General features: G+C 46.7%; 1 protein-coding gene across 1 annotated transcript; it reads right to left on the minus strand.

Annotated features, from left to right (window-relative positions):
* Positions 1–1898: 1898 nt before the first annotated feature.
* On the minus strand, positions 1899–11151 carry LOC137574913 (sarcoplasmic reticulum histidine-rich calcium-binding protein-like). Its single transcript, XM_068287357.1, has 4 exons — positions 10616–11151; positions 6295–6550; positions 5683–5828; positions 1899–2145 (listed from the first exon to the last, which is right to left on the minus strand). Exons 1-4 carry the CDS (start codon positions 11149–11151, stop codon positions 1899–1901), a joined length of 1185 nt encoding a protein of 394 aa, XP_068143458.1.
* Positions 11152–11613: the final 462 nt, after the last annotated feature.

The following is an 11613-nucleotide window of genomic DNA, read 5'->3' on the forward strand; positions in this document are numbered from 1 at the left end:
TGTCTTGTGCTTATTTTGTGCCTTTTTTTTTTTTGGGACTCAGCTCGCATCTTTTATTGGCCCATTGGCATCTTCTATTGTTGGCGATTACTGAGTATCTTTTCTTAAATGTTGTCGGATTAGGGCATCTTTTCATTGTTTGTTCTTTTTTTTTTCTTGGCCCGTTCCGCATCTTTTGTTTTTCCTACTTACATCTAATTATCCTACTTATTATACCCTCCTTTCCCTAAATACCCGAACTACCCCCTGCGCTATCCTAATCCTATACCTTGTTTGACCCGCCCACACCAATCTTACTACTCGTGGTCCCTCGTGCTGGGCCATTTGGCCCACAACATCCACCACCCTTTCTGGCCATTCTTCTGCTGGCACTGCCTCATACCTTTCATGCCCGTATGGCACTGGGCATGACAGCTGCCGGGCCAATATTGGCCGAGTACTGATGTTGTGCCCCATGGGTGCGGACACTTGCCTATTTAATGCCGGTCTTGGCCACACCCATGGGCACTCTTGATGTTTTATCTCGTGTTGTTGTTGCTGTTGCTGCTGTTGTTGTTGCAGTTGCTGCTGCTGCTGCTGTTGTTGCTGTTGCTGTTGCTGCTGCTGTTGTTGTTGCCGTTGCTGTTGTTGCTGCTGCTGTTGTTGTTGCTGCTGTTGTTGTTGCTGCTGCAGTTGTTGTTGCCGCTGTTGTTGCTGTTGCTGTTGCTGCTGTTGCTGCTGCTGTTGTTGCTGTTGTTGTTGCTGCTGCAGTTGTTGTTGCTGCTGTTGTTGCTGTTGCTGTTGCTGCTGCAGTTGTTATTGCTGCTGTTGTTGCTGTTGCTGTTGCAGTTGTTATTGCTGCTGTTGTTGCTGTTGCTGTTGCTGTTGTTGCTGTTGCTGCTGCTGCTGTTGCTGTTGCTGCTGTTGTTGTTGCAGTTGCTGCTGCTGCTGCTGTTGTTGCTGTTGCTGTTGCTGCTGCAGTTGTTATTGCTGCTGTTGTTGCTGTTGCTGTTGCTGTTGCTGCTGTTGTTGTTGCAGTTGCTGCTGCTGCTGCTGCTGCTGTTGTTGCTGTTGCTGTTGCTGCTGCAGTTGTTATTGCTGCTGTTGTTGCTGTTGCTGTTGCTGTTGTTGCTGTTGCTGCTGCTGCTGTTGCTGTTGCTGCTGTTGTTGTTGCAGTTGCTGCTGCTGCTGCTGTTGTTGCTGTTGCTGTTGCTGCTGCTGTTGTTGTTGCCGTTGCTGTTGCTGCTGCTGTTGTTGTTGCTGCTGTTGTTGTTGCTGCTGTTGTTGTTGCTGCTGCAGTTGTTGTTGCTGCTGTTGTTGCTGTTGCTGTTGTTGCTGTTGCTGCTGCTGTTGTTGTTGCTGCTGCAGTTGTTGTTGCTGCTGTTGTTGCTGTTGCTGTTGCTGCTGCAGTTGTTGTTGCTGCTGTTGTTGCTGTTGCTGTTGTTGCTGTTGCTGCTGCTGATGTTGTTGTTGCTGCTGTTGTTGTTGCTGGTGTTGTTGCTGTTGCTGTTGCTTCACTGCCTCTGCCAGCCTTTCCCTGGCCCTTTCTAACCCGTCTTGTTGGTGCCTTTCCCACGACAGCAGATCCCTCTCCGCCTTCTGCTGCTGCAGGATCTGCTGGCGCCACCAACTCATCCATTGATGGTTTTCCATCATGGCGCGTTCGGACTCATCATCTATCCTCTCTGGCTCGAGTGGAGGTGGGCTGGCCACTCCATCAGCCGCACCTTCATCAGCCACGGCCACCTCCGCCGTTTCACTGGCCTCTGACCTTGAGTCCACCATGCGAAACGGCGTTGGTGGCCGCGCTGGCTCCCACAATCTTGCCGGCGGCTCGTATACTTCGTTCTGCTCCCACGGCGCATACTCATCTGGGCTGCTTCGGCCGCTGCTTGTTTCATCCGCCACTTCGTTCTCCATCATCCATCCATCGCCTCGCCCAGCTCTCTCCACATCTCGTCGTCTTCTTCCTCCTCCTGTTGGCCCGGATTCATCGCCGACTCTGCCTCGCTCTCTTCTGTCCCGTAGCCACTGTCCTCTACGTCCTCATCGTTCTCCTCGTCCGATGAGGCGGCGATGTCCGGATCCATCATATCCGGCTCATCGTCGTCGGACTCCTCATCGGACCGCGTTCCATGTTGGCCCGTGGTGCCGCACCTCCTCGAACTACGCCTTCATCCTGGCCAAAGTCTACGTTAAACGCTTTCATTGTTTTTTTTTTTAGTTGCTTCCTGGTGGGCTTTACTCGCTGAGTGTTAAACTTTGAGTGGCTCTTGCTTGTGATTTTTGCATGCAGGAAACCTCGCATCTTTGATATTTGTTAGATCCTTACCGTTATTCAAAACTTTGGATTCTCTATTCTAACTACCGATGCCGAGTATTTTATGCCCCTGCAATGCTCCACTAATACTACTGCATTAAACGCGCGCATGTGTGTGTATGTCGCGATGCTGCACGTTTACACGCTCACTCTTATGCGCATGTGTATGTGTGTTCTCCTCTCTTTCCTTTTGTTTTCTCTTTGTGCACTCATACTATTACATGTGTAATATCGTGCACATGTGTTGGTATTGGCTCTCCTTGATTGTGTGATCGGGTTTTTTTTTTTTTTGTTTATCATTGTTTTTGTTTGCTATTTTCTATTTGTTCATGCATATTTGCCTGACTGTATGTATAAGATGTCCGCATATATTTATCTTGTTCCAGTATACGATTTCGAAATAGCATATCGAAAGGGCAAACTAAACATTGTCGCCGATGCACTATCAAGACAACCGATGGAAGGGTGCAAAAGAATAGTAGACAATGGCGCCCGATTACGACAAGCAAACAAAGAATGCGAGTGGATTCAAGAAGTAATAAATAAAATACAACAACAACCACAGAAGTAACCAGATTACACAGTAGAAAACAGCCAGGTGTACAGAAATATTCCTCATAGAGCAGGTCAAGAAGAAGTAATATCATGGAAATTGTGTGTGCCCAAGACGCTACGAAACCAGGTGATGGAAGAAAACCACACTTAGTATTAACGATCCTTTTTCGTCCTTCGGGATATCTACAATATCTCTTGGGCTAGGTTCGGCACAACAAATTTATTTTGTGCCCCGGTGAAATTAAAACACGCTCGATTTCAATTGCTAATGTTAATTGTATGTTTATTCAAATCGTTAATGGAGTTGGTTGGATATGACGGTTTCTCGATGGTAGTGCTGGGCTTGGATAGCGTTGGTGAGTTACTTTGAATCCCTCGCTGTCCTGTTTGTGTCTTCCTCTTGTTTCTGTAGCCGTTGCTGGCTACTGCCTCGATCCGTACAATGTGCTTGATTTGCGATACACCTCTGCACCCTTTCCGCTAAATTTGTTGAGAATGCTTTTGCTTTAAGGCTGTTATCACGACGCAGGATGTTTCCTCAGAAATTGGTATACATCAGGATATATAGATCCTGGAATTTCGGCAGTAGGATATATCCTCGTGCCTACCACTGACTTTGGATGCCCCTGGAGATTGCTTTGCTTCTCTCAAATTTACTTTGGCTTGGGTACGGTGCTTGTTATCCTTGTTTAAGGACTTGTTGAAGCTGTACAGGTTACTCGTAAGGCCTGTATAGTTCTTAATTTTGCTGTTGTTTCTTGTGTTTCCTTAATAAGTTTCTTAAGGTTACTCGTAAGGCCTTAATTACTTGTTACTTGATCACGACTTGTCGACTTGATGATCTGCTTGATGGGCATTGCCTTTATATAGGCAGATCCCCCGGGCCTCAGGAATATCTTGGTGTAGTACCGCTACACAGCTGGTACATTTCCATCGACCCTCTGCTTTCACCCACGCATCCACTTGTTGCTATGCGTGGTGAAAGTTCCGTAAATCCTTGGCGCATATGACCACTTTCTTTGTGGCTGAGCGCCCATTTACGCCTTGTCCTTGTCTCTCTTGTTTGTACATCTTGACTTGCATCACTTTCTCGCATTGGCGTCGCCTTTCTATTGGCCGCCCTCCGTATCCCGTTGACTCTCTCTGCTTTCTCTGCCAACGCTGCCGTCGCCCGTCGCTCCCTTTGATCCACTCGTCATACCCAAATTCACCCACATTTACTCAATATTATTATCTACATACATATATGCTAATTGTATTAACTAAATTAACGTTTAAACATAATCAGCTTGATTACTTTAATATATAACATTATTTAATTCCCCACGCAAAACATATGCATCTCGTATCTATTAGATAGAGGGCTTCCCCATGGCTCATCCCTCCCCCTTCGGCTTGCATATTCCCCTCACAAATCCACAAACCATTTTCGTTTTACAATTTCTTTGCTCTCCCCCCTATTCCCCGTTTCATAAGCATAGCCCTCACTTGGTTTCATTTCGGTACCAAGCATTCCCCGCACCCGTCTTTCGGGCTTGCTTGGCCCTCACTTTCGTTTTCTCTCGCTCACGAAATTCTTTTGGTGCTTGCAATTTACCGCTTTCGCTCTCATGAGCGTGACGTATGCATAGCGCGGCCCATTGGCCACCGGTATTCTCTCTTGCCGTCTCACGCATAGTGTACGTGTGACCTATATGTATGCTAATGCATGCATTTATTTGCCTCTCCATGCTCTTAATTTGTCAAATGAGGCCAATGCCCCCTTTTTACATGCAATTGTGTCTTCAAACCCGGCTTCATTTACTCTTATACAGCCACTCATATTTGTTATGCTCCCCACGCATCTTCCCGCTTGTACGAAATCGCCAAACGGTTGCATGGGGTTCGATTCGGTTCGATCGAGCCATGTTGGGCTTGGTTGCCCGTCGCCTGTGCATGTGTATTTGTTTTTCGTTATGCCTCCCACGCATCTTCCCGCTTGTACGAAATCGCCAGCGGTTGCGTGGGGTTCGATTGGCCATGTTCGACCGGTCTCTCTCATTGGCTCTTATACGATCGAACCTAATGTATTATGCTTCCCACGCATCTTCCCGCTTGTACGAAATCGCCAAACGGTTGCGTGGGGTTCGATCGGCCATGTTCGGCTGGCCTCGCTTCATTTGCTCATTCACAGCCGATTTCACTCTTATACGACCAATTCTGTGCTTGGTCTTATATTGTGTATTTAGTTTGTGTCTTGGCTGTGTTTGTATCTGGCTGTTTGTTGTATCTTTGTAGTTTGTTTGTTGCATTTTGTTTGTTGTAGCTTGTTTGTTGTGTGGGACATTATTCTTGTCTATATAATGTTCCTCACACTCCCCCTTCTTCGGGAGGGATTTGCCCTCCCCTGTCCCTTGTACCTTGTGTTTGTTATGTGTATTTTCCATTCTCGTATTTGTGAATTTAATATGTTTGCATTTGTAGCTTTGGCCTGTGTTTTGCTCGCTTTTGTGTGGTTTTTTTTCTATGTGTTTTTGCTTGTTTTGTGTGTTTTGCTTATTTTGTGTTTTTCTTTGGGTTTGGCTTGTCTTGTGCTTATTTTGTGCCTTTTTTTTGGGACTCAGCTCGCATCTTTTATTGGCCCATTGGCATCTTCTATTGTTGGCGATTACTGAGTATCTTTTCTTAAATGTTGTCGGATTAGGGCATCTTTTCATTGTTTGTTTTTTTTTTTTTCTTGGCCCGTTCCGCATCTTTTGTTTTTCCTACTTACATCTAATTATCCTACTTATTATACCCTCCTTTCCCTAAATACCCGAACTACCCCCTGCGCTATCCTAATCCTATACCTTGTTTGACCCGCCCACACCAATCTTACTACTCGTGGTCCCTCGTGCTGGGCCATTTGGCCCACAACATCCACCACCCTTTCTGGCCATTCTTCTGCTGGCACTGCCTCATACCTTTCATGCCCGTATGGCACTGGGCATGACAGCTGCCGGGCCAATATTGGCCGAGTACTGATGTTGTGCCCCATGGGTGCGGACACTTGCCTATTTAATGCCGGTCTTGGCCACACCCATGGGCACTCTTGATGTTTTATCTCGTGTTGTTGTTGCTGTTGCTGCTGTTGTTGTTGCAGTTGCTGCTGCTGTTGTTGCTGTTGCTGTTGCTGCTGCTGTTGTTGTTGCCGTTGCTGTTGTTGCTGCTGCTGTTGTTGTTGCTACTGTTGTTGTTGCTGCTGCAGTTGTTGTTGCCGCTGTTGTTGCTGTTGCTGTTGCTGCTGTTGCTGCTGCTGTTGTTGCTGTTGTTGTTGCTGCTGCAGTTGTTGTTGCTGCTGTTGTTGCTGTTGCTGTTGCTGCTGCAGTTGTTATTGCTGCTGTTGTTGCTGTTGCTGTTGTTGCTGTTGCTGCTGCTGCTGTTGTTGTTGCTGCTGTTGTTGTTGCTGCTTCATCCGCCACTTCGTTCTCCATCATGGCTATCGCCTCGCCCAGCTCTCTCCACATCTCGTCGTCTTCTTCCTCCTCCTGGTGGCCCGGATTCATCGCCGACTCTGCCTCGCTCTCTTCTGTCCCGTAGCCACTGTCCTCTACGTCCTCATCGTTCTCCTCGTCCGATGAGGCGGCGATGTCCGGATCCATCATATCCGGCTCATCGTCGTCGGACTCCTCATCGGACCGCGTTCCATGTTGGCCCGTGGTGCCGCACCTCCTCGAACTACGCCTTCATCCTGGCCAAAGTCTACGTTAAACGCTTTCATTGTTTTTTTTTTTTTAGTTGCTTCCTGGTGGGCTTTACTCGCTGAGTGTTAAACTTTGAGTGGCTCTTGCTTGTGATTTTTGCATGCAGGAAACCTCGCATCTTTGATATTTGTTAGATCCTTACCGTTATTCAAAACTTTGGATTCTCTATTCTAACTACCGATGCCGAGTATTTTATGCCCCTGCAATGCTCCACTAATACTACTGCATTAAACGCGCGCATGTGTGTGTATGTCGCGATGCTGCACGTTTACACGCTCACTCTTATGCGCATGTGTATGTGTGTTCTCCTCTCTTTCCTTTTGTTTTCTCTTTGTGCACTCATACTATTACATGTGTAATATCGTGCACATGTGTTGGTATTGGCTCTCCTTGATTGTGTGATCGGGTTTTTTTTTTTGTTTATCATTGTTTTTGTTTGCTATTTTCTATTTGTTCATGCATATTTGCCTGACTGTATGTATAAGATGTCCGCATATATTTATCTTGTTCCAGTATACGATTTCGAAATAGCATATCGAAAGGGCAAACTAAACATTGTCGCCGATGCACTATCAAGACAACCGATGGAAGGGTGCAAAAGAATAGTAGACAATGGCGCCCGATTACGACAAGCAAACAAAGAATGCGAGTGGATTCAAGAAGTAATAAATAAAATACAACAACAACCACAGAAGTAACCAGATTACACAGTAGAAAACAGCCAGGTGTACAGAAATATTCCTCATAGAGCAGGTCAAGAAGAAGTAATATCATGGAAATTGTGTGTGCCCAAGACGCTACGAAACCAGGTGATGGAAGAAAACCACACTTAGTATTAACGATCCTTTTTCGTCCTTCGGGATATCTACAATATCTCTTGGGCTAGGTTCGGCACAACAAATTTATTTTGTGCCCCGGTGAAATTAAAACACGCTCGATTTCAATTGCTAATGTTAATTGTATGTTTATTCAAATCGTTAATGGAGTTGGTTGGATATGACGGTTTCTCGATGGTAGTGCTGGGCTTGGATAGCGTTGGTGAGTTACTTTGAATCCCTCGCTGTCCTGTTTGTGTCTTCCTCTTGTTTCTGTAGCCGTTGCTGGCTACTGCCTCGATCCGTACAATGTGCTTGATTTGCGATACACCTCTGCACCCTTTCCGCTAAATTTGTTGAGAATGCTTTTGCTTTAAGGCTGTTATCACGACGCAGGATGTTTCCTCAGAAATTGGTATACATCAGGATATATAGATCCTGGAATTTCGGCAGTAGGATATATCCTCGTGCCTACCACTGACTTTGGATGCCCCTGGAGATTGCTTTGCTTCTCTCAAATTTACTTTGGCTTGGGTACGGTGCTTGTTATCCTTGTTTAAGGACTTGTTGAAGCTGTACAGGTTACTCGTAAGGCCTGTATAGTTCTTAATTTTGCTGTTGTTTCTTGTGTTTCCTTAATAAGTTTCTTAAGGTTACTCGTAAGGCCTTAATTACTTGTTACTTGATCACGACTTGTCGACTTGATGATCTGCTTGATGGGCATTGCCTTTATATAGGCAGATCCCCCGGGCCTCAGGAATATCTTGGTGTAGTACCGCTACACAGCTGGTACATTTCCATCGACCCTCTGCTTTCACCCACGCATCCACTTGTTGCTATGCGTGGTGAAAGTTCCGTAAATCCTTGGCGCATATGACCACTTTCTTTGTGGCTGAGCGCCCATTTACGCCTTGTCCTTGTCTCTCTTGTTTGTACATCTTGACTTGCATCACTTTCTCGCATTGGCGTCGCCTTTCTATTGGCCGCCCTCCGTATCCCGTTGACTCTCTCTGCTTTCTCTGCCAACGCTGCCGTCGCCCGTCGCTCCCTTTGATCCACTCGTCATACCCAAATTCACCCACATTTACTCAATATTATTATCTACATACATATATGCTAATTGTATTAACTAAATTAACGTTTAAACATAATCAGCTTGATTACTTTAATATATAACATTATTTAATTCCCCACGCAAAACATATGCATCTCGTATCTATTAGATAGAGGGCTTCCCCATGGCTCATCCCTCCCCCTTCGGCTTGCATATTCCCCTCACAAATCCACAAACCATTTTCGTTTTACAATTTCTTTGCTCTCCCCCTATTCCCCGTTTCATAAGCATAGCCCTCACTTGGTTTCATTTCGGTACCAAGCATTCCCCGCACCCGTCTTTCGGGCTTGCTTGGCCCTCACTTTCGTTTTCTCTCGCTCACGAAATTCTTTTGGTGCTTGCAATTTACCGCTTTCGCTCTCATGAGCGTGACGTATGCATAGCGCGGCCCATTGGCCACCGGTATTCTCTCTTGCCGTCTCACGCATAGTGTACGTGTGACCTATATGTATGCTAATGCATGCATTTATTTGCCTCTCCATGCTCTTAATTTGTCAAATGAGGCCAATGCCCCCTTGCAATTGTGTCTTCAAGCCCGGCTTCATTTACTCTTATACAGCCACTCATATTTGTTATGCCTCCCACGCATCTTCCCGCTTGTACGAAATCGCCAGCGGTTGCGTGGGGTTCGATTGGCCATGTTCGACCGGTCTCTCTCATTGGCTCTTATACGATCGAACCTAATGTATTATGCTTCCCACGCATCTTCCCGCTTGTACGAAATCGCCAAACGGTTGCGTGGGGTTCGATCGGCCATGTTCGGCTGGCCTCGCTTCATTTGCTCATTCACAGCCGATTTCACTCTTATACGACCAATTCTGTGCTTGGTCTTATATTGTGTATTTAGTTTGTGTCTTGGCTGTGTTTGTATCTGGCTGTTTGTTGTATCTTTGTAGTTTGTTTGTTGCATTTTGTTTGTTGTAGCTTGTTTGTTGTGTGGGACATTATTCTTGTCTATATAATGTTCCTCACACTCCCCCTTCTTCGGGAGGGATTTGCCCTCCCCTGTCCCTTGTACCTTGTGTTTGTTATGTGTATTTTCCATTCTCGTATTTGTGAATTTAATATGTTTGCATTTGTAGCTTTGGCCTGTGTTTTGCTCGCTTTTGTGTGGTTTTTTTTCTATGTGTTTTTGCTTGTTTTGTGTGTTTTGCTTATTTTGTGTTTTTCTTTGGGTTTGGCTTGTCTTGTGCTTATTTTGTGCCTTTTTTTTTTTGGGACTCAGCTCGCATCTTTTATTGGCCCATTGGCATCTTCTATTGTTGGCGATTACTGAGTATCTTTTCTTAAATGTTGTCGGATTAGGGCATCTTTTCATTGTTTGTTTTCTTTTTTTTCTTGGCCCGTTCCGCATCTTTTGTTTTTCCTACTTACATCTAATTATCCTACTTATTATACCCTCCTTTCCCTAAATACCCGAACTACCCCCTGCGCTATCCTAATCCTATACCTTGTTTGACCCGCCCACACCAATCTTACTACTCGTGGTCCCTCGTGCTGGGCCATTTGGCCCACAACATCCACCACCCTTTCTGGCCATTCTTCTGCTGGCACTGCCTCATACCTTTCATGCCCGTATGGCACTGGGCATGACAGCTGCCGGGCCAATATTGGCCGAGTACTGATGTTGTGCCCCATGGGTGCGGACACTTGCCTATTTAATGCCGGTCTTGGCCACACCCATGGGCACTCTTGATGTTTTATCTCGTGTTGTTGTTGCTGTTGCTGCTGTTGTTGTTGCAGTTGCTGCTGCTGTTGTTGCTGTTGCTGTTGCTGCTGCTGTTGTTGTTGCCGTTGCTGTTGTTGCTGCTGCTGTTGTTGTTGCTACTGTTGTTGTTGCTGCTGCAGTTGTTGTTGCCGCTGTTGTTGCTGTTGCTGTTGCTGCTGTTGCTGCTGCTGTTGTTGCTGTTGTTGTTGCTGCTGCAGTTGTTGTTGCTGCTGTTGTTGCTGTTGCTGTTGCTGCTGCAGTTGTTATTGCTGCTGTTGTTGCTGTTGCTGTTGTTGCTGTTGCTGCTGCTGCTGTTGTTGTTGCTGCTGTTGTTGTTGCTGCTGTTGTTGCTGTTGCTGTTGCTTCACTGCCTCTGCCAGCCTTTCCCTGGCCCTTTCTAACCCGTCTTGTTGGTGCCTTTCCCACGACAGCAGATCCCTCTCCGCCTTCTGCTGCTGCAGGATCTGCTGGCGCCACCAACTCATCCATTGATGGTTTTCCATCATGGCGAGTTCGGACTCATCATCTATCCTCTCTGGCTCGAGTGGAGGTGGGCTGGCTACTCCATCAGCCGCACCTTCATCAGCCACGGCCACCTCCGCCGTTTCACTGGCCTCTGACCTTGAGTCCACCATGCGAAACGGCGTTGGTGGCCGCGCTGGCTCCCACAATCTTGCCGGCGGCTCGTATACTTCGTTCTGCTCCCACGGCGCATACTCATCTGGGCTGCTTCGGCCGCTGCTTGTTTCATCCGCCACTTCGTTCTCCATCATGGCTATCGCCTCGCCCAGCTCTCTCCACATCTCGTCGTCTTCTTCCTCCTCCTGGTGGCCCGGATTCATCGCCGACTCTGCCTCGCTCTCTTCTGTCCCGTAGCCACTGTCCTCTACGTCCTCATCGTTCTCCTCGTCCGATGAGGCGGCGATGTCCGGATCCATCATATCCGGCTCATCGTCGTCGGACTCCTCATCGGACCGCGTTCCATGTTGGCCCGTGGTGCCGCACCTCCTCGAACTACGCCTTCATCCTGGCCAAAGTCTACGTTAAACGCATTCATTGTTTTTTTTTTTTTTTTAGTTGCTTCCTGGTGGGCTTTACTCGCTGAGTGTTAAACTTTGAGTGGCTCTTGCTTGTGATTTTTGCATGCAGGAAACCTCGCATCTTTGATATTTGTTAGATCCTTACCGTTATTCAAAACTTTGGATTCTCTATTCTAACTACCGATGCCGAGTATTTTATGCCCCTGCAATGCTCCACTAATACTACTGCATTAACGCGCGCATGTGTGTGTATGTCGCGATGCTGCACGATTACACGCTCACTCTTATGCGCATGTGTATGTGTGTTCTCCTCTCTTTCCTTTTGTTTTCTCTTTGTGCACTCATACTATTACATGTGTA

This window comes from Drosophila tropicalis, unplaced genomic scaffold, assembly GCF_018151085.1.
Source record: "Drosophila tropicalis isolate 14030-0801.00 unplaced genomic scaffold, ASM1815108v1 contig_501, whole genome shotgun sequence".
Lineage (NCBI taxonomy): Eukaryota > Metazoa > Arthropoda > Insecta > Diptera > Drosophilidae > Drosophila > Drosophila tropicalis.